This window comes from Asterias rubens, chromosome 11 (genome assembly GCF_902459465.1).
Source record: "Asterias rubens chromosome 11, eAstRub1.3, whole genome shotgun sequence".
Lineage (NCBI taxonomy): Eukaryota > Metazoa > Echinodermata > Asteroidea > Forcipulatida > Asteriidae > Asterias > Asterias rubens.
Window position 1 is genome coordinate 10,639,273 of NC_047072.1, and position 23,810 is coordinate 10,663,082.

The 23,810-nt window shown below is 39.6% G+C and overlaps 2 protein-coding genes across 2 annotated transcripts; both read left to right on the top strand.

Moving 5' to 3' along the window:
- Positions 1–3,798: 3,798 nt before the first annotated feature.
- LOC117296944 (cell adhesion molecule 1-like) lies at positions 3,799–7,005 on the top strand. Its single transcript, XM_033780048.1, has one exon. The coding sequence runs from the start codon at positions 4,447–4,449 to the stop codon at positions 6,241–6,243; it is 1,797 nt and encodes a 598-aa protein (XP_033635939.1). The 5' UTR covers positions 3,799–4,446; the 3' UTR covers positions 6,244–7,005.
- Positions 7,006–12,432: 5,427 nt separating this feature from the next.
- On the top strand, positions 12,433–21,383 carry LOC117296261 (tyrosine-protein phosphatase Lar-like). The gene is made up of 3 exons (XM_033779104.1): positions 12,433–13,127; positions 15,359–15,701; positions 18,252–21,383. The coding sequence occupies exons 1-3, from the start codon at positions 12,589–12,591 to the stop codon at positions 18,759–18,761; spliced, it is 1,392 nt and encodes a 463-aa protein (XP_033634995.1). The 5' UTR covers positions 12,433–12,588; the 3' UTR covers positions 18,762–21,383.
- Positions 21,384–23,810: the final 2,427 nt, after the last annotated feature.

The following is a 23,810-nucleotide window of genomic DNA, read 5'->3' on the forward strand; positions in this document are numbered from 1 at the left end:
TTCTATTTTTAAAACGTAATTCCGGGTGTTTTTTCCCTCCAAAAAGAAGAAATTCCATTTCGTTTGCTTTGCCCCCCCCCCCCCAAAGATAAATTTCATTAAACAAAATGAATTTTATAGGGCTGCTTAAGCAAAAAATTTGCTTTAGCACGAAAACAGCTCGCTTATTTTTCACATGTTACTAGCAAAAATGTCATGCCATATACATTGCTTGTGACTGGTATTTAGCTGCTGTTAACTTAGCATAACAATTGAGTGGAGTCTTGGCCGGTAATCTGATTTTACTGAGCAGGGATAATTTTGCTTAAGCAAAAATTTGTGCGTAAGCAGCTCTATGTAGTTGGGCCCAGATTGCAGAGTAGGGTTTTTAAACCTAAGATAAAGGTTAATATTGGGTTTCATGCTCAAACGTTTTCGAGCTCGCACGCTTCGCGCTCAGAGTTCAGTAGAGGTCAGGTTTGTTCTCAACAACCTGTCACATCCTGTATACATCAAAAGGGCCCCGTCCCCCCCCCACCCAATGTCTAGTTATGCAATTGTATAATTAACTATTTTATAGTGTTGTATAGATACTGAAATGAGCGATTTAAGTTTTAAGCCACTCTCCCGACAGTGACTAGGGGGAGCTAGTCGAAATGTTGAGACCAATTTAAGAACTCACTCCGTGGTAGTGAAGTTTACAGCGAGAAGTCCCCTCGCTCGATTCAAAAAGTTAGTAGTAGGCCTACTGGCTGATTTTCAACCTTCTGCCCAGGTTGTACTTAATAAGTTGGACAGTTCTTTTCAGAACTGCGAAGCCTCCCGAACTTAGTAAGTCTACTCCTCGTAGTAGAATATTAAAAGCAAGACATGTTCTCAAAAGATCTATCTGTGCTGGTAAGTAGAAACACATTACGGTGTTACCGCAAACCAAATTATCTATAAGTTTTATCACATTTTCAAAACATTTTATAAACTTTTTATTTATTTTGCCCTGAAAAAGCACTTCCATCCATGTAGCAACAAAACAAAATAGTCTTCATAGCAACATTTAACTGAAAGAGGTGCTTCAGCAGAAATATTGCTTAACGATTTCCCGCTTTAGCAGAAATGAGCAGGATACCAGTCATATTGGACTCAATTCGGCCGGTAACCTTATTCTATTTGGCATAATTTTATTGCTCTGGGCTACCTTTTGTGCTAAGGCAGCTCTATGAAATTTAGCCTTGGGCTCTAATTTTATAAAATGTTTATAAGCAGAGAATTAGCATGGGACCAGCCATAAACTATGTATATTATACATTTTTCAAGCTGGTAACCCATTTCTGCTTAGCAAGATTTCTTTTGTGCTTGACAGCTTTATGTTAAGTTCAGCCAAGGGTTAAATTATCCTTTGTGTGTATTTTATTAGTGTATTATTAAGGATTATTATTTTTATTTTTTTTTATAATTACTGTGTATAGCAAACACATTTGCATAAATTATTAAATGCTTTAAAATTCACTTTATTTTAAATTTGCATCGTTGTTATTTTATTTGTAGAAAACAAATGTATCGAACCTCCCCCAGCTTTAACACAACAAGACTTATTAATTACTCAGTTATTCTTATTATTGGTTAACTAATAATAGTGAAACATCCCATTCACACTGGATTGTGTTCAAAATACAAGAATTACATTAATAGTACATTTAAAGACAGTGGATACTATTGGTAATTGTCAAAGACTAGCCTTCACTGTATCAATGTATCTCAACCTATGCATAAAATAACAAACCTGTGAAAATTTGAGCTCAATCGGTCTTCGAACTTGCGAGATAATAATGAAAGAAAAAAACACCATGTCACACGAAGTTATGGTTGATTTCGAGACCTCAAGTGCTAAATCTAAAGTCTCAAAATCAACTTCGTGGAAAATTACTTCTTTCTCGAAAACTATGGCACTTTAGAGGGAGCCGTTTCTCACAATGCTTTATACCATCAACCTATCCCCATTACTCATCACCAAGAAAGGTTTTTTGCTAATAATTATTTTGAGTAATTACCAATAGTGTCCACTGCCTTTAAAGCCATTATACACTTTCGGTACAGAAAAAATTTTTTCACAGATTGACAAACAACTAACAGGGTTTACAGAAGGTAATGGTGAAAGACTTCTCTTGAAATATTATTCCATGAAATGCTTTACTTTTTGAGAAAACATTAAAACAATATCAATTCTCGATATCGATAATAACGGATTTATTTTAAACACATGTCCTGACACGGCGAAACGTGCGGATACAAGGGGTGGGTTTTCCCCGTTATTTTCTCCCGACTCCGATGACCGATTGAGCCTAAATTTTCACAGGTTTGTTATTTTATATAGGAGTTGTGATACACGAAGTGTGGGCCTTGGACAATACTGTTTACCGAAAACGCCAATGGCTTTAATGCAGTTTTAGAAAAAGGTAACGAGAAAATGTTTCACAAGTTACGTTTGAATTTGAGAAACTTTGGTTTGAGGCTTGAATAGAAGACTTTCACGGGCCTCGGAAGAAACCTGCACACGGTTCTATGCAACAATGTTTTGTTTTCTTCTTCAATATTTCCTCTGCAACTTCGATGACCAATTGAGCCCAAATTTGCATAGGTTGTTATGGAATGCATATTCTGTTGGGGATACTGCTACTACTAACAAGCATACACCGCCTTTAAAAAAGAGTAATACTAAATAGTAAACATTTCTATGGCGCTCCGCAATTAAAGTAGATTTAGTTATGAAAAACAACACCAACAACAGCAACACCAAAAAAACAACAAGCATTCACAATCAGCCATACATTTACAGAAATTGCAGGGAGAGTATCTTCCTCCATGCAGGGAGTAGCAACTTCAAACTAAAATACGAGTTATTGATGTGTTATCCCATCCCTACAAAATAACTTAACTATACACAACAAAACACATGTTCTCATTTTGAGCCAGTCATCTCCTCTATGATGAATAAACACATTTTGGTTTTCACCCGAAACAATCTCCTTGGTATCGACACTACAGTATCCTTAGTTCCAGTTTCCGTCACTGTGGTTTAGAAACCCGGAACAATCTCCAGGAAACTAACACCCTGTAAACCGGAACCTTGAGCCAATACACACAAGATTATAATAACACGCCTTGTCCATGTTCCTGCTTACCGTAAGCGAAAGAAGAAACGATGCTTACTGAAGCTAAACAGAACCTTAGACTGGTGCCATGTCTTTTCCCGCAAGGATAAAGACAGGTACTTGCTTTTCAGAACCAGTGATTTTATTGGATACAATAATTGCATTCGAAGTGTTTTGATTGGTCTGAGGTGACGTTTGTCTGCTGCATTAATTGAATGTAGGTGAAAGGTGATTATGGACGGGGATTGACCTCGGCTAGAGACCACTCTCTGGCGTTATTCACGGGCCTCGAAGTGTGACGTCAGATGTTCGGGCTAAGAAAACCTTGACGCGTAGTTTTAAAGCAAGTAATAATTCTTATACCAGGCGTAAGTTGTTAAGCGCGCCTTTGCTTAGATGTAGAGGAGGGCCCACTTCATAAAGCTGTTAAGCAGAAACTACTGATTGACAAGCTAAGCAAGAATTGAGTGGGCACCAGTCACAACAGTGTAAACTTAATGTAATTTAAAAGGAATACTTTTCTGTGATTAGTAAGTTGTTGTGCTAACAGGCGTTAAAAACATTTAGGCAGCCGTTTTGTGCTTACTTAGCGTTCCTTTGCAGATTTGTTTCTCTCCATTTTCACGTTAAGCTGTTTACCGTAAGCAAGTGTAAAAAGCAAGTGTTTACCGAAAGCAAGTGTAAAAAGCAAGTGTTTACCGTAAGCAAGTGTAAAATGTTCGCTAACCCGCGGTTAGCACACAAGTGATGTAACAAAGCTAATCCATGGTAAACGTGCATGCACGCCTAGAAAGTGTCTATCTACTTTCTTGAAAAAACATGGTGAAATACGTTTATGCTTACGCAATTTTTTTTTGCTACAGTAAGCGCAAAATTTGCTTACGGGTAAAACAGCTTTATGAAATTGGGCCCAGGCCACAAGCGTCCGGTAGGCATGGCACTCTAAGCACAACAATCCTCGGTAAGCACTGATGAGCTGAAAACGGAAGCAGTGGGTGGTACCAATGTGCTTTAGTTTCATCAGAGCACCATAGGGTGATAATATGTATAGGTAGGTGGTCGACCAGACTTGTGTCATTTTATGTTGAGTACTTGAGTTGAACTGTTGATTGTCATTTTTATCGTGAATATTGAATTGAATTTGTCAAGGATTTGCCTGATTGTTAGCAGCAAGAAGATTGTATCTGAATTTGGTTGACTGTTTCTAGGAGTTCGATTTGACTGTTGAGTTAGTGATTCAATCTAAACGTTTACGTTTACTCGGCAGTTGCTTGATAGTTGGTGGAGTGCTGATTGGACAACCAAAGGTGCTCTATACACGATGGGTATGTTGAGGTTTCTATTACCGCTCATGATGTGTTTGATGGCTTGTCATGCCGTCCCCACGATCGACATTCCCCCACGGGAATCCACAGTGCGTGTGCGGGGTTCGGTCACCCTCACATGCAAGGTGATGAACAAGGGCATGTACGTAGTGTCGTGGCTTAAGGACGGACATGTCATCAGCAACGACGAGGCGATCGTGTCATCAGCCGTGGAGCCGACTCGCTACACCATTGTCGGCGAGCCCTCGGAGGGTAACTATAGCTTAAGGATAACAAAAGTCCTCCTTTCGGACAATGACATGTTCAAGTGCCAGCTCCGGGCTCCCTCGGGGACCGGTGATCCCGACGTGCAGTCTCGCCCAGTAACCCTGATCGTCCAGCACCCACCGGCGGAGGGCTACCCGACATGCTACCCGCAGTATACCGAGACTCGTGGGCTATCGGTCGGCACGGAGCTCAAATTCGGATGCCGATCGGAGATCGGGGAGCCGGCCGCCCAACTTGTGTGGACACTGAACGGTACGGAGTTGGAGTCCGACGTAGACAGCGCGACTACAGGTTTCATCGGCATGGAGTTCCGTCGAAACATCACTGTGGAAGACCACAAGAAAATCTTCCTATGCACTCTGACCCACGAGCTTTTGCCCGGACCGAGAACCTGCGAGGTCGGGCCCCTTGATGTGCTTTTCCCGCCGATAAAAGCCAAGGTGGAGTATAAATCAACATCGCAGAAAGTTGGGCGTACCGTTTTTCTGTCGTGCAACGCGAAGGCGAACCCACCTGTGATGCCATTAGACTACAGATGGTACACCATACCGCCAATCGACGAGTCACGCGACCAAATCACATCTGGAATGGGTTGGGTTTTGACCAAATTGGAAGCCGGTGACGATGGTACGGTAGTGATATGCGAGGCTCGAAACAGTATGGGTGCTCTGAACTCCTCATTTACAATCTCCGTCACGAAGGAGACCACTCCTCCCCCGCCCCCAACAGCACCGGCACGACCCACGCTACCTAAAATCACCCGACCCAGATCGACATCGGCCTCGGCGAACCTTTTCAGCACCCCGTATGTTATTATCCTGATCCTGATAGCCATAGCCCTCCTCATGCTTGCCGTAACTCTAGTCATAATCGCCATGAAGAGAAAGAAGCAACCAGCGGCAATTTTAACAGTGACCGACTTGGATAATCTCCACGCCGACGTGCACTCCCTTGCCTCCTTCGGCAACATCTCCCGGCACGGTACCCCATACCTGGACCGAGTGGACTACGAACTCGGCCGTAGCCGCTCCCACAGCCGGGACCACATGTTCGACACAGAGAGCCTGGACTCTGCCTCGGCTCTCATGATGAGGGGCATGTCTTCCGACTCCCCAACCCACAGGAAATACAGCGTGGACTCCCTCGGTAAACCGCTAGGTAACCACACCCAGTACCGAGACCACCACCCCCGCCGTCCGAGCAACGGATCCCCGACACGCCATCCTTCCGCTAAACGCCTGGACTCGTCCCCCGTGAAAGAGCGCAAACAGAGCGAGTCCGCTCTCAGTCAAGCGGGCCGTCCCTTGCCGAAGATCGGACCGGTAGTGGAGCAGAACGAATACGCCGAGTTAACCCCGGTATCCGCCCGTAAGAAGTACAACGAAGTATCGCAGAACTCCGTGGCGTCCCCGGAGTCAGGATACTGCGAGGATGACGTCCTCATCAAAAACTTGGACAACAGCTACTCGTTGCAGTCTTCTAATAACTGTAACTGCAGCCGTAAGATGTCTCATGTTGAGGTGTGAACTGGGACTAATCGAACCGAGCTATCGCTCCAGTCGACGGCATTCACCCCCTCCCTCCCCTTCCCCTGAGGAAGGGAAGACGGTACAAAGCTCACCCATACTTTGGTTGCTGAATTGATTTTTGAAAACGGGAACTTTTTAGTGTTTCAGACTTTAAAAAGATTCGTTCTAGTCTCTCTTAAACCCGCTAAAAAAAGAAGAAGCAAAACGCACTTCTAACTTCTGTACGCACATAAAATTATCTGCTGTAAAAAGTCTTTGATGAAAGGTGCGTTTCAGTAATTCTATTATTGAACGAAAAGCGCGCAAAAAAAACTTGAAAAAAAAAAAAAACGTAAGCGAAATGCACTTCTTACTTCTGTATGCAATGTCTACTGTAAACATTTTTTGATGAAAAAAAAATGTAGTCAAAAGACAGCAACCAAAAGGGGAAAGATTTGAATGACGTCTTTACAAATGTTGTTGAGAGAATACTGAAGATTGTTGAGAAGGTATATAAGAAAAGACAAGTAGTGACTTAAGAACTGGACTTGCGAAGTTGAATGTTTCTCATTTGAAGAGTTGCCAAAGTGAACTGTAAGCCACAGTTTAATACTCTAAGCCTCATTGTGAACATTTTGTATTGAGACGCAATGTTTACTTTAATTAGAACTAAGCTACTTTAAAAACTTAGCTATGATTTATAATTACTTCTTAAAGGCACTGGACACGTTTGGTAATTGTCAAAGACCAGTATCCTCACTTGGTGAATGCCAACATAATTATAAATAAAATAACAAACAAATTTGGGCTCTAATTGGTCATCAAATTTGCAAGAGAGAATAATGAAAGAAAAACACACTTGTTTAATTACTTTGTGTTCCCCAGATGTCTAATAAAAGGCTTCAGCTGAAGTATTTTATTATTTGAGTGAGAAATTACCTTTTTCGCCAAAACTACGTTACTTCAGAGGGAGCCGTTTCTCTGATGTTTTATGCTAACAACAGCTCTCCGTTGCTCGTTACCAAGTAAGTTTTTATTCTAACAGTTATTTTGAGTAAATACAAATAGTGTCCATTGCCGTTACTTTTATTCCTATAAAAAAAGGCCTAGTTTGCTAGACATCGTCGTGTGCCAGAAAGAATGACGTGACGAAAAGTTATCAAAGAAAGTGCGTATTTGCAAAATGTTAAAAAAAATTGTGTCTCATTTAGAGTTTGAAAGTTTGATCAGTTTTCAGCCATTTATTTGGGCATCATAACAGTGTTAAACTCTGCATGAGAATGAGAAAACATTCCTTTGGTGTAATTCCATGCAACAACAAAATTAACGTAAAGGCCAACACGTTTGTTGCCCTTTTATTGCTAACGCCATGTTCGTAAAGCCGCTTAAGCAGAAAATACTGCTTAAAATCATTCTTATTTACATCTTCGGCAAAACAACAATAAACAACCAAATAAAAAACATGTTTTGGCAACCCAAATTACACGAATAATTAATGTTCAGAGGATACGTCAGCATAACATTTTCTGACCGTAAGTCACGTGGTTTATCAGCCTAGTTCTTTCATTCTATAATATACGTTCAGTAAATATAAAAGTATAGGGTATACTTTTGGTATTGATTTTGTCAAAGACCTGGGGTCGATTTCACAAAGAGTTAGGACTCGTCTTATCTCGAGTTAGGACGAGTAACTCTTCCCAACTTAGGATTAATCTTAAAGTCTGCATGCTACAGTGCAGGGTTGGGACTCGTCCTAAGTCCTAAGATTAGTCTTAAGTTAGGAAGAGTTTTGTGAAATCGACGGCAGTACCCTCACTTGGTGTATCTACCTTTGTTCCACAGAAAACTGTGCTTTTAGGTGGCTGAACCCTTTCTAATATTTCAAATTGTGGGAGAAAATTGTTTCTTTCTCAAGGATACTTCAAAGGGTGTCCTTTTGAACAATGTTTTTGATTATAATATCAATAGCCATTCAGTGCTCGTTACGAAGTAAGTTTTTATGGGCATTATTTTTGGGACTTATTATACGAAAAGTATACCCACCTTCAAAGTATTATTATTGTCTCTAATTGTGTACAATTTATTATAAATAAAATTAATTATTAAAGCAATTGTATTTTAAATTTATCTATTTCTATTTAACGTGTTTAAAGTTCAAGATTTAAAACAGAATCACCTTAAACATTGTTAGTGCAACTTATAATAAAGCTTAAATGCTTATTATTTTCCAATATCTTTACAAAACCGTCAACCTAGACCAGTTTCATGTCACGGCCTACCACCACGGGATTATGTGCTTACGGCACCCTGCATAACGCATGATTGGACGTAAGCGGATAACTTAGCAGTAAGCAGACCCCTGGCATTGGGCTAGGGCCCAATTTCATAAAGCTGTTAAGCAGTAAAAACTGCTCGACCAATTTGTTTGCTATGCAAAATTTGAGTGGCACCAGTCGCAACCCGAAACACTGTAATCGGGATGTTATTTTGGCTTAACACTAACCTGCTTATCAGCATATCTGTTAAGCACTACTTGTCTGCGCTTAGCAAGTTTCCTGTGCTGACAGGCTTTGTGAAATTGGACCAGGAGTATGCCTTAAAAATAGATATCAAATCACTCGAAGAATTAAGCAAAACATAATAACACGGTGTACTAAATAAAAAACTAAAGATTATGATGTGTGTATTTTTACATTTCTCAACTATTTGGGGACTCGGAATATACTATAAACCACCCCAGTCGGGATATAGTTATACCCCATAAGGAACCCTCCATGACAAATATGTCCCAAATGCGGATCACCATTAGGTAAACAATAATTCGAATGCAACCATATATAGAGCTATTTGTTTGTGCAGCTTTTGAGTTGACTGAGTTCACATTTCCGCCAGATTGCAGTTTCACCTTGCGGTATTACTTAGTGGCACTGGACATCTACATGTTTTTGTCTTTCTTTTTTTGCAAAAAAAAAAGATTATACGGCTGAAATAAACTGGACACTATTGGCAGTTGTCAAAGACCAGTATTCACACTTAGTGTATCCCAACATATGCCTAAAATAACAAACCTGAATGTGAAAATTTGAACCCAATAGTTCATTGAAGTTGCAAGAGAATACTAAAAGAAAAATACGTACCATTGTTCCACAAATTTGTTTGATTTCAAATGCCTAATAAAAAGCCTCAGCTGATTTCTTTAATTTTGACTGAGAAAATACCTTCATCTCAATACAATAACATTTACTTCAGAGGGAGCCGTTTCTCACAATGTTTTATACTATCAACAGCTCTCCATTTACTCGTAACCATGTAACAATGATTTTCTTGAGTAATTATCAATAGTCACCAGCGCCTTTGAAGACTATGTTCTCTTCGTTTTGTTTTTAGCCTAATGACCTTTGACATGTTTATTTCCGGTATCTATTTGACATCATACCGGAAGTCGATTGATATCACACGGAAACAGAAACAAAGTCTGGTGACTCTACCGCATTTCCGTTTTGATTTCCCATTGTAATAGTAGGGTTTCTAGATCTGAATCAAACCAACCTGGTCAAAGCGAAAAGGCCTCTTAAATTTGTTTTCTTTTGGAATGAACTATCGCTTCATTTACCTGCTACCAGGGAACGCTAGGATTGTTCCTATCTCGAGTAAGACGAGTATTAAACCCGTCCTAACTTAGGATGGGTTCAATGCGTCATACGTCTTCGGATAGGGAACTTCACTCGTCCTATGTCCTAAGGTTTATCCTAAGTTAGAAAGAGTTTGGTGAAATCGACGGCTGAACACCAATTGTGTATTAATTATTTCGTTAAGACACAGGACACCCTTGGTAATTGTCAAAGATCAATATTCTCACTATTCTCATCACTTAAAGGGAAGGTACACGTTTGGTAACTGGTCAAAGACCAGTGTCCTCACTTGGTGTATCCCATCATATGCATAAAATATTAACAAGCCTGTGAAAATTTGAGCTCAATTGGTATTCGGAGTGGCGAGACAATGATGATAGAAAAGAAAAACCTTGTTGGACGAATTTGTGTGCTTTCAGATAAGAATAAAGAATTTCTAGCTATAAGTCTTTAATTATTTTATTGAGAAATTACCTCTTTCTCAAAACCTACGTTACTTCAGAGGGAGTCGTTTCCCACAATGTTTTATACTACCAACAGCTCTCTAATGCTCGTTACCAAGACAGTTTTTTAAGTTAGTATGTTTTGAGTAACTACCAAACGTGTACTTTCCCTTTAATGTATCACAGCAATTGCACTTACACAAAAATCCGAAAATGTTGACTCAATTGGTCATCGAAGTTGCATAAGAATAATGAAAGAAGAAACACCATTGTTGCACTAAAGTATATTAAGTATTATTTATACAACATTGTGAGAAACAGCTCCCACTGAAGTACCGTAGTTTTTGAGAAAGAGGGAATTTCTCACTCAAATACTAAACGAATTCAGCTAAAGCCTGTTATTACTCATCTGAAAGCACACAACTTTGTGTGACAAGGGGATTTCTTCCTCTCAATATTCTCTTGCAACTTCGATGACCAATTTATCCCAAGTTTTCACCTGTTTGTTATTAATTTTACGCATGTTGGGAAGCACCAAGTGAGAATACTGGTCTTTGATAATATCAAACGTAACATGCATAATATGTTAGTTTTATTGTATACGTCTACATTTAAAGGCAGTGGACACTGTTGGTAATTGTCAAAGAGTAGCCTTCACAGTTGGTTTATCTCAACATATGCATCAAATAAACATACCTGTGAAAATTTGAGCTCAATCGGTCATCGAACTTGCGAGATAATAGTGAAAGAAAAAACACCCTTGTCACACGAAGTTGTGTGCGTTTAGATGGTTGATTTCGAGACCTCAAGTTCTAAATCTGAGGTCTCGAAATCAAATTCGTGGAAAATTACTTCTTTCTCGAAAAGTATGGCACTTCAGAGGGAGCCGTTTCTCACAATGTTTTATACCATCAACCTCTCCCCATTACTCGTCACCAAGAAAGGTTTTATGCTAATAATTATTTTGAGTAATTACCAATAGTGTCCACTGCCTTTAAAGGATTAAAAACAATGGAACAGTTACAAAAAGTTTGTTTTGTCAACGAATAGCCAAAAGGCAAACTTTTTACTATATCTAAATGAGCATAATCGTACAAAGACAAAGTAGAAGCAATAAACACGAAACGACATGGTGTTTTATACAGTGGTCTTCAAATTAACAACTTATTTCAAACGAATTTATGCGTCTACTATTTTTTCAAATTTAATATCAGTAAGGTTTCAAATTGAAACTTTATGGTATTGTGGGTTTTATGACAAAATTATTGCCATACATCTTCCACAAAGGGACAAGAGTGTGTTAAACTTTTCATTTCTTACGAAGGTTCCCTTTTATGGAACGGTTTGCCTGAGAGATTGCGTAATGAGCTAACCTTGACTTCATTCACTTCTAGGTACTCCCGTTTACGGAGTCATTGAATTATTTTGAATAATATTGGCATTTTGTTGCCTCGTTTTTCTCTGATTTTGTTCCTGGTGGTATAGAGTGCTGTTGTTGCTTTTGTTGTTGCTTTTTCTCCCCAGGGAGAACAGTGTTTTTACACTGATGGGGCTACCCTGTATAAATAATACTTAATAATAATAATATTAAAACTAATTAGATATTAAGTTAATATGAGAAACGGTAGTTACAGTGTTGTGTTACTTCCTCTCTGTTCTAATAAAAACAATTAAAACGGAAACGCTTCACCCCGATGTTAAAGTCATCGACCATGAACTTTTTGCAGATTTATTAGGTGGCCAACTGAGGGCGCTATACCAAGTACGTTTACTCAGCGAACCTTCGGATTAACTGCCAGATTCTGAAGGCTTTGCTTCAATGAAGGTGCGTTACGTAATCCCCCATTCATTCTTGAACAATGCTGCCTAACGTGAAAGTTGAATAAGGTCAGAAAGTGGTGGCGTCTCAACGAGTGGAAATTAACATTTTGATGATTATAAGGGGAGATTTTTAGTCTGCAATATAGCTGAAATATTGTTAAAGACGATAGCTTTTATTTCATTGTGAAAAGCGTAGTTGGTAAGGGGCTAAGTGCCCGTAGAAACTCGGCCTCATTTATATGCCCCTCAAACTTAAGAATTCTTCTTTCTTTGTGAAAGATTTAGCATAACAATAGAGGCATGGACTGGAATGCTTGACAGCACACACAATCAGGGCTTTCTGAAGACACCAACGCCCTTACATACGTGTGTGCAAGCCTTAAATATCACAGGCAGTGGGTTGAAGTTTTGAGCCAGAGAAACACCTCTGTTTTTATCGTTCTCCCGAAGAAACTTAGAGGGTCAAAATGCTTCTATTCCTCCTGGTTGCTCTGGCGTCTTCGTCCCTTGTCCTCGCCGTGGACGACTCGCCACGATTCGGAATCCAACCAAGGGATACGACGGCCATCCATGGCGAGACAGTCTTTATGTACTGTTCCATAAGTGGCCTGCAATCCAGCCAGTTTGTGTGGATCAAAGATGGCACAGTGATCACCCGAGGTTTTAGCGTTGTCTCCGTGGACAGCAAACGGTACTCTATCGGGGCGGCTGAGGAGGGTAACTACCACCTCGTCATCACCGATGCCCGGGCTGAGGACTCCGGAGCCTTCAGGTGTGTGGCCACTACCGGTGGAAGTGGCCTCGTCTCACCCATCGCAAACCTCCAAGTCTTTGCCGCTCCCACAGTTGAGTACCCGGTTTGCACCGGGGTGGGGTCCAACGAGGTGGCTGTAGGCGAGAGAGTCGCCCTGTCCTGCGATGTCGAGGGTGGAAACCCCAAAGCGGAGCTGTTCTTGAACAAGGGAGACGTAGCCGTTCAGGCAACCGAGACGGCCACAGGAATTACGTAAGTATTTTGTTTCGTCAGAAGAGAACAAAAAATGGTTCGTGAATTTAGAATAATGTTGACTTAAAATCATTTTTATAAGTGATGGGGGAAGACAGAGCCGAAAATCTAAGAAAGCCAGACATGTCAATTCAAATGCAACCTTTTCTTCAAATGAGCAAACAATATTGAGTCAATTTAATGCCCCTTTGGAAAAGTTTCCGTATGGCGCCACCACTTTTTCATTCGATTTAAACAAATATATCATTAACCTCAATGAGATATCCCTTTTGCAAAAATGAGTGAACAAGTGGTGGCGCCATAAGAAAAGTTATCCTCACTTTTTGTTTCATTTCGAGCAAAAAGTATCATGATTGTAAAATAGTAATATTGTCAGGTCTAGCATTTTTCTTTTTCAGGGGGGGGGGGGGGGCAAATAACATTTCAATATAAAACTGCACTCACTTCAGTCTCCATAGTGTGTCAGGAATACTCATAAACAACCACAAGTTCGATAGGCCTATTCAAAACCAAAAACACTTTTCGAATAACTGTTCTGCTATTAAATGCAGTGGACACTATTGGTAATATTACTCAAAATAATTAAAAAACCTCGTTTGTTAATGATCAATGGTGAGAGGTTGATAGTATAAAACATTGTGAGAAACGGCTCCCTCTGAAGTGACGAAGTTTTCGGGAAAGAAGTAATTTTCCAAGAATTTGATTTCGAGACCCCAAGTTTAGAATTTGAGGTCTCGAAATCAAGCATCTGGAAGCACACAACTTTGTGTGACAAGGGTGTTTTTTTTCTTTCATTATTATCTCGCAACTCCGAGGACCAATCGAGCTCAAATTTTCACATGTTTGTTGGTTTATGCATAACAAAAATATATGTTGAGATACACCAAGTGAGAAGACTGGTCTTTGACAATAACCAATAGTGTCCACTGTCTTTAAGAATGATTGACTTAATTCAAGTACAATTATTGATAATACAATATTGACCCACGCACAGCATGACCCTCGTGAATAAATAATACAAAGTCTAATTTTTGAAGATGGGGGATTTCATCTTCATTGACAAAGGCAGTATATTGTCTGCTGGTATTGTACTATGAAACTACACGGGCATAATGCCCGGCCTCTTGAATGATAATACAATGCAACCGTACGATTTTATTCATCGCTTAAAAAGGGCATGGGCGCCCTCTTGTGACGGACTCTGCATAGGCAATGGCATGTTGCCTTTAATGTGTTCGATAGGTGTGTTTTTATTCAACCATTGCTACAAAAATGCTTTAAGCTTATTCAATGCTTTTTTGTTAAAACCAAAATTCATTGAAAATGCTCTTACCACTGGTGATTCACCATAATTTTTTTAATAGTGGCAAATGATCTATTTACTGTGAATAACACGTGGAGAAAACCAAAAATTTAATACGGGAAGAAATCGCAAATATTTTCGCAAGTATTTAAGTTCTGCAATTTAAGTATACACACAAGAATGCCTACGTTCAAATTCACGTAAATAAATACGTCCCTTCAGGGCTACCATAATTTAATAATGCACGTCTTGTTGTAACAAGACGGAAATAGTGGGTACTGAGGTGTGTATGGGTGTACCCATGCTGAGGGGTGGGGCCGGAAGTTACGTTCAGACAGTCACCCTGTTATCAGTCGACATCACAAAGTGTATTCACTAAAATAAAAGTCATTGCGCCAATTGTGAGCATACCTCTCTGCAAGATCCTATGTATAAGATGGTTGAACACTCTTCACGGTTTCTTTATCAGAAAGTGCAATGGGAAAAGAAAAAAAAAACAGTTGGAAATCTTTTTTTTTTATAAACGGGATTGGATGGGCTTTAAGCCGTTGTGTAAGGACTTAATGTAAAACGCAAAAAAAAATTCAGACTAAAATTAGACATTCGGTTTGTTTTGTCATAATACTACTCCTGCTTAAAACTGTTTTGTTATGAAAACAACATTTAGTTCCCTTTGAGTATGCATGTAGGCCTACTTGAAATTTGTTTTTGAAATTGGCAACAAGCAGCATGAGAAACACTTTTAAATTATCTTTTTTTCTCGCAATTTTTTTTATATACAATCTCATAAAAGGTAGCCATATTACTTCCTTCAAGCATCGCTTAAGTATTGAACTTACTTGTATTTAATTGAATTTAACTATAAAATCTGAGCAGCAGCAATTTTGTAAAAAATAATGTTCACCTTTTTTCTTGTTCAAACGAATAGGTACGAATGGACCGTCCAAGAGGACGACGAAGCTGTCGAGTTTGTCTGCATCGGCACCCAGCGTTTCTGGGCCGAGCCTCGCACATGCCGCATGGGTCCATTCACCCTAGTCACCGGTCCACCCACCATGAACCTGGTGCCGGCTGAGGCTACCGTCCAGACCGGCCACTCGGTGTCGTTCCTCTGCAGTGTCGAAGCCGCTCCCCGTGCCGTCTTCAAGTGGTTCATCGCCAACGAGGAAGTGGACGCTGAGCACGCTGATGAGAAGATGGCCGTTCAGGTGATTGGTGATAGCAGCATCTTATTGATCCACGATGTTGGGGATGTGGGCGAGTCTCGCCAGGTAAGAATGTCACACAACTTAGTGTTGTTTGAAGCCTTGCATGGTGTGGATACATAAGAAATCTCGTGGGAGTGTTGACTATACTGGCTCTTTTCAGGACCAACACTCACACAAAAGAGATTCACTCATGCTTGTACCCGCAAGCTTACTATTAATTTACAATTTCTTCCTACCCCATAACTTGTTTTTGTTATCCACTGCCTAGACATTCTCTCTGAATTCCAGATTTAACAACTTGTAAACTGTTCCAGCAACCGCTACTAAAATCATGATTTTTAAATGGCCTCTAGCCACTGGGCAATCTCGGAGGTCTAGTGGTGAGCAATAACCCAGTTTCACGAAAGCTGCTTTGGCACAAAATGTAGCTAAGCACTACAAAATTATGAAGAATAAGGTTACCAGTCAAATTAGCAAGCCACATGTGTGCAAACTGTGACTGGTATCCTGGTGATTTTGGCTAAGCAGAAAGTATTAATAAGCGGCTGTATGAAATTGGGCCCTGCTCTATAGAATGGGAAAGGTCAATGGTTCGTTGGATTACTTCCTTGAACTTGGGGAAAATCTAGGGCCTTAACAGTGCTTACATACATCGGTGTGTGGGTAAAACAAAATAATATGAATATTTTTGTGTAATTATTTTTTATTTAGCTCACCAATTGTTTTCATATTGTTATTGTTTACATGAACTGTTTCTCCCACCACTTTATATTCAGTATCATTCATTTACATATTTAATATACCTGTTACTATCTTTTTATGACTAACATTGTTCCTGGTAACCATGTTTTTGCATTGAATGTTTGTAAACTATTGAATATGAAAATGTAAAAAACTAAAATGTTGTTGACAATCTAAAATGCATTTTGTAACTTCAATGTGGCCGCCAAATATTGCATTTTCGGTTTCGGTTTTTGAAATTGGATGACAATAATTGTATTTCCTGTAAATGTCATCGTGTTATTTGTTTGTTTCATAACGCTTAAAGGCGAATGTGCAAAATGTCTGTTGAACGTAAAGATCCTCAAAGAAACTGTGTGTCAAATTTAGCATCAAAATTTACTTTGATTATGAACTGTTTGCATTTTGATCAGCCTTATATCTCACCGTGCCTTATATAGAGTGGCAAGATGGTCGCTCTGCCTCTAGTGAGGTCTTCATGTTTAACAATAGCATTAACATTTGAACATGGGGGTCAGGCCTGATGCTTCACGGAGGCAACGAAAGCGATTGCCCCCATGCCCCCGAGTCCAATTTCATAAAGCCTGTAAGCCCAAAACCTTGCTAAGCACAGAAAAATAATGCTGAATAGAAACAGAATACCAGTCAAAATTACATTACTTTTTTTACATTGATGTGACTGGTGCCCCACTCCATTTTTGCTTAGCAAAGAAATTTTGTCAAGCAACTTTTGCTGCTTAACAGCTTTATAAAATTGGGCACTGGTCCTTTGCGTTGGTTGCCTTGAAATGCTCCACTAAAGACATTTACACATTTATCATAGGGTGCCCCTTTTCGAAGGAGAAAATGCCTCGGTGCCCTTGCCCTTTCCACAACGAAGTGTACATGCCTGGCGAAGTTGTATTGTGTGAAGTGCATTAGGGACTAAATTCGAAATGATCATGCCCTTAAGCTTTGCATGACCTGTGCCCAAATTGGAAGATTCATAACGGAAATAGCAATTATACATAACAAGCTGGATAAATCATGACACTTGGTGTGCCAGGGGTGTGGTGAGAGATTTCCTAGAAATAGAATAATGTGCTGAACAGGTTGGTTTGAGGTTGTAATAGAGACACTCGACACCGTAGTCTCAGGCCGTAGTCTAATCCGAATTGGCAGCTACGGCTGTTGCTAAGGGTGTTGCTAAGGACGTACTATACTTCAACGCACGATGACGCAGACATCTAGCCATAGCCATCTAGCCGTAGCCGTTGCTGCAAGCGCTAGTTCGGACACGGCCATAACTGGCGCAAAACCTAAACCCTGAACTTGACCCGTCATCGGGTGAATGTCTTTAATTCCCGTGTTTGACTTTGGTATCTAAAATCAGACTTGAATAAAAATGTTTGCATTTATCAAGAGCCAATCCGAAAGGACTGACTCTTGTTCAGGTGCTTGGAGCTGTGACTTGGAATTGCTCAAGTGCGAACTTCAGACTGAATGGCAAGTCCAAGCACAGAGTATGGACTCGACTAGTTTGTGTTTGGACTTAATACTAGTCAAACAAACATAGGCCTACCTTATTTGAACCGATGCTTGACAGTTCAATTATTTGTGTAACTATGTAATTAATTACTTTTGTTTTATACTTAGCTCTTTGGTGTATTTTTTATAAATTATTTATCGAAGTATTTTTATTTACTTTTGCCTTTTTTCCCGTTGTCTTTTTCAAAAATTTTTTTCTTCACCATTTAACAATCCCTAGGCCTATCATTATGTTTTCAGTAATTTGATTATGTAGATATGAATAATCTTAAAGCATTATGTGTAAACTTCAGATTTTATGAAATAAGATAATGAAGTATCTAAATTTCCACTTTCCCTCTGTAGATTATGTGCGTTGTCGAGGCATCAACCGGTAGAGTAGCCGCCGAGGCCGTGATGCACGTCCAGCCCGTCTACGCAGTCGTGACAGACGGCCCCATCGAACGGCCCCAGGCCACCAAGAAAACACCGGTGGAGGGCCCTGACAACGAGAGCCCCAACAACACCCCTACCGATGGGTCTCAAGCAGGCACGGACAAAAACACCAACACCGAGGAGGCCGTGCTGGAATCCTCCATCAGCATCGCTCTCATCGCCGGGTCTAGCGCAGCAGCAGTCATCGTCATTCTCGCTGTAATCGTTTCGATCGCCGTACTCCGTAACAAGCGATCGTCTTCGGGTAGCTTCGCAGCCAAGTCGACGGATCAGCTGGCAGAGGGCGCTGTTGATGACACCGACAACTACTATTTCCGTCCACGTGGTGTTGGTATTGTTCGCTCTTGGCTGTTCCCAGTTCACAAGGACACGCAGAAGGGAATGGCAGCTTCTGTGGCGAGTATCCAACCACGGAAGTAGATTGGTTTTTAAAAATTACCTTTTTATTTTATTTTCGTGGACTTCTGTAACCCCACATATCCTGTACATGTAGCTAAGCAACAACAGCAGCAACAACGACAACAACAACAACAACAACCACCAAAGAATAATTTTGAGAAGTACATTCATGCCTTGGTTTTGTTGGTGTCATCTTCAACCCACTGTTCACATTTTAAAGTAAAAATAATGTTTTTTGTTTTAACTGCTCAACGTAACATCTTATTGTAAACGAAAACAAAGCAATTAATTTTATTTCTTAACTCCAAATTCCGAAAGTATGTTTATACTCTTTTTTTAAAAACAACTTTTTATAATTATAATACATGTGTACTCTTTTCGTATTTTAACTTCGCACACTGCAAAAACTGGGGTGTTGAAATTGACACCATGGTTGTTGTCGCATATAGATACCGAAAGAGACTCCAAATTTTAGTTCGTTAAAAAACACCAATAAACATGTAATTATTTTTGCAGACATTAGTGTTATTTTAACAAACGTTTTGGTAGTTGTTTTTGGTATCTATTTATGTCACACTGTCAACGGTGTAAGTTTTAACTTCCCAGGTTGTGCAGTTTTAACTAACATTTATTTGTGACCTCTTTTTAAAATCTTGATTAAAAAATTGGAAATAGACTCTATATTCGTCAATGCTCCGAGACATAAATGGAATAGTATCATTTTTTTTAAACACTTATTTTGCTGCGAAAGGGGCCAACCAAACTCTATACACTTTCGTCAGATGACCCAGAATCTGCTTGAAAAAATTACCATGAATTTAAGCCAAACTGGCTTATGAAAATCCGAGTAAGAATTTAAAAACATTGTTCAAATTTTATTTTTAAATGGAATGAACACAAATACAGACATACGGCATTTCTAGTTGGTACTTCAATAGTTGAGGATTCTTTCTATTTCTGAATAATTATTCTAATTTGCGATATCCATTTTTCTCTATAAAAAAAAGAAAAAAAAGAAGAAGAAACAAAACAGTCAAAGTCGTTGATCCAAATCACTGTGTATTGCGGTCACGGTCAGGTTGAAAACAGTGTGGTTAAAGTGATGTTATGATGTTCTGGATTTTATGAGAGTTCCATAGATTTCTGACAGTTACTCTAATTTGCGAGCTCCATTTTCTCTTATCTTTTTTTGAAATGTCAAATTCGTTTATCCCCAAGCCTTGGGTGTTGCGGTAGCGGTCATTTTGAAAACAGTGGGGTAGACTCATGTTATGATGTTTTGCTTTTTTTATGCCCGCCATAAACAGCAAAAGGTCTCGAGCTATGTACTTACGGAAACCTGAGTCACAGGTCACTGGGGCCGACTATGATAAACCCACACGCTCGCGAAAGATAACATTATTCCATGGTGCATCAGCAAGATGGGTAAACATTTATTCTGCAAAACTACCCAAACATTGATCAGATTTAATTCAGGAAGAGTTTAAAGTAATTGCGAACGGAAGCACCGGTTAAACAAAAATGATGTCGACACATTGTCCAGTTCCTTTTCCCTCTTTGTTGTATGATTGTGGAAAGTTAACGGATCAAAGAAAGTGACATAATTATGGGTGTGAATACTAATCTTAGATATAAATAGAATCTCACTGGCTCATGTTTGTAGACAAGACAATGTGCGTCAGTTGTTGAGTCTCATAACTAAAAAAAAACCACCAAAAAAACCCCCACATGTTTAATCATAAGATCGCATACTCTGCTGGGTGAAAGCTAATTGTTCAACAAATTTTAACAAGCAGAACTGTTTTCCTAATCGGTTTGTATCAATAAACTTCTTGAATCCCGCTCAAGTGTTAATCCAATCAATCAAAAACAACGCCGGTATCCCCACAAAACGTTTCAATATACATGTACCACATTTTTATTACCAGGAAAATGACATTAAGAAAACAATTGTGTTTGAGCATGGAGGAAGAAAATATTGTCTTCCTCCATGGTTAACTGTTCTTGAAAATGTTTAAATTGGTACGGGTGCTTGCAGGGGGCGGGCTTGTTCGTGTGACACGTCAAATAACGACTGAACATGCTTAATACTTTGCTATTGTGTAAGATGAACTGTGATTTTGGGGGAGAGAAAAATAACATGTTTAGGGTTTTGGGGTATGCTTTTTGTATTTTCTTTCGGGAAAAAACTTGGACCTTTTGAACGGGTAGTTCATATTAATTGTTTCGAACAGACTGGCTACATTTTATGTCAAATCGGATGTATCCTGCACCTCTAGGACGGCCGGACATTTGTTTTATACTAACAGCGCGGTTCTTTTTTTGTCTGTATCTATTTCTGGCGACTGTGAAACTATTTTTAGATCAAGACGTCTATAATTATACACATACATGTACTCCGCTGTTTTAATATCTATAAATAGTTTCAAATCTGATATGGTTTTGTAGTACATGTATGTATTTTAAGTGTGGTTAATATTTTTATCAGACTAGTCTTATTGTTTTATCCTCTTTCTTCAATACTAATTTATGTTAATGTATCTTGTTATTGAAATAAACAGTAAACGGTGAAAACTTCATCCGTATTCCAACGTGAATTTTGTAATTTGTACGCAACTATTTAAAAGTTTCGTAATAAACGCAAGGGTCCATAAATAACTTTCCGAATGGGGTTTACTCGCGTGATGTACTGTTTAATATACATTTTGTATATTTTTTTCTGCAAGTCCCTGGTTTGATTTGACATCGCCGTGTAACTAATTTTTAATCAGAACAAAATATTCCACCATTATGTTATAAAGATTAAATTTGGTACTTGACTATTTTGTAATTGGATCAGATGTTGTCTGTGATGTCGTTTTATTTATTTCAAGGAATGATCCAGTGGTTTACTTCTTAGTCGCGAAACGCTTCTCAAACTTTATACACGTATTCCTAATAGGTCTATGGAATATTCTTCCCGCTTTTACATTCGATTCAGATATTCTATTTGACATCTCGAAAACACGACCAGAATGTTCAGATGTTAGTAGTTTCAATGTGTACATCAAGATTATACAGGATTAAAACAATCGAGCGTTTCCACCAAAACAATGAAGCTGCGCTTTGCCTTAAAAGCCATTGGACACTTTCGGTAAACAGTATTGTCCAAAGGCCCACACTTCGTGTATCACAACTTATACAATAACAAACCTGTGAAAATTTGGGCTCAATCGGTCATCGGAGTCGGGAGAAAATAACGGGAAAAGCCACCCTTGGTTCGCCGTGCCATGACATGTGTTTAAAATAAATACGTAGTTCTCGATATCGAGAATGTATTGTTTTAATGTTTTCTCAAAAAGTAAAGCATTTCATGGAATAATATTTAAAGAGAAGACTTAAGTTATTTGCAAATCTGTGAGCTTTTTTGTTTGTTTCTGTTCCGAAAGTGTCCAATGGCTTTAAATGGCATGAAAGGAATTATAGTTATGGGTGAAAATAAATACACACGATTGAGTCACTGTGTTTAGTCATTACCCCCGCGGTGAGGTGTCATGTTTGGGGAAAGGGGGAGGGGAATTGTTGACCAGGTGTGCTGTTCCAGTTCAGACAGGACCCCCAGTGACAGAACTTGACAGGCAAATTCGCTTCGATACCTGGACAGCACGTGTGAGCCGGGCCCCTCTGACAGAAGTGGGCCAGGGATCCAGGCCCTTCGAGGTTTAGTTTCGGATGGAGAAAAAAAACAATGAAATATGTTTCGTTTTCAGAAATCAGACGGGACCAGAAAACACAAGGGAGAAACGGGAGAATGACTACAAGTCACCAGCCTTTAGGTTTGACTATGGAGAAAGTTGACAAGCAAGATCACCCCATGGCCGCCAATAGTAAACTATTACGTCCATATAGTCATAGGCTTACTAAACGCATTAGGCGAATGTACATGTGTCATGAATATTATCTAGACGATCAAATACAAGAAGTGGAGATGGGCTGGGGTGGATTTCACAAAGAGTTAGGACTAGTCCTAACTCGAGTTAGGACGAGTTACTCGTCCTAACTTAGGACTAGCTGTACGTTGTTGATACCCCCTTAGGACTAGTCCTAAGTTAGGACTAGTCCTAACTCTTTGTGAAATCGACCCCAGGCCACTTATGGGGTGGGGTGGGAGGGGGGTCAAGGGTCTGTTCAATTGGCATTGACCCCCAGAAGAGTCCACGGGGTTCTCCCTTGAAATTTCTGCCCACGCGTCCAACCGCCTACTCGTGTCTTGTAAACACAGTGCCTGCGCAAGCCATCTGTAAGAGACCAAACGAAGTGTGGCAAGATATCTACATGTATAAAGCAGTCTCACTCACGATTTCCAATTAGGGCCAATTTTAAATATTGCTTAGCAATTTTCTGCTATGAGAAATGAGCAGGGTCGTATTTAACAGACCTGCTTCAGCACAAAAAGCAGCTAAGCACAACACAATAATGCTTACAAGAATAAGGTTACCAGCCAAAATACTATGTAACCCGTACTATTTCGGTCCTGCTTACTTCTGCTAAGCAGTAAGTTGTCTGCTTATTAAAAGCAGCTCTGTGAAATTGGGCCCTGGTAAAGCTGTTAAGAAACAAATTCTGCTTGACAAGTATCTTGGCTAAACAAAAATTTAGTTGGGCACCGGCCACAACGATGCAAACTTAATGTAATTTGGGCTGGTAACTTGGTTCTGTAAAAGCAACTAATCTGTGCTTACATGATTTATGAAATTGGACCCTGGTCTTTGACCAGACAAAGTAAACCTTCCCTTTAATCTGATGGTTTCGATATAACCGGGATTCTTTTTGCATGTGCTCTAGACCCAGTAAGGGTCAACAACCTTTACCCCCTTTCTCGGCCAAACAAGAAGTTCGCTCTCCCCTACTCGCTTCCTGTGAGAAAAAGATTGGACGCAGTTGTGTCATATCTGCGTGCCATGGCGTACTGCTTGCTGTATGACAGAGGATTTACAATCGCTACACTTTATAGGTTTTGAGTCCAACTTAGAATTCCCAAAAGTTAGTAGTACCTGAGGGAAAACAAAAATCAACTTGTTTGGCAAGTCA

Bases quoted from the DNA above. Each gene is read 5' to 3' on its own strand.
- LOC117296944 (XM_033780048.1), top strand. From the start codon at position 4,447: ATGGGTATGTTGAGGTTTCTATTACCGCTCATGATGTGTTTGATGGCT.
- LOC117296261 (XM_033779104.1), top strand. From the start codon at position 12,589: ATGCTTCTATTCCTCCTGGTTGCTCTGGCGTCTTCGTCCCTTGTCCTC. The intron at 13,128-15,358 runs GTAAGTATTTTG...TCAAACGAATAG, and splicing joins GAGACGGCCACAGGAATTAC to GTACGAATGGACCGTCCAAG. The intron at 15,702-18,251 runs GTAAGAATGTCA...TTCCCTCTGTAG, and splicing joins ATGTGGGCGAGTCTCGCCAG to ATTATGTGCGTTGTCGAGGC.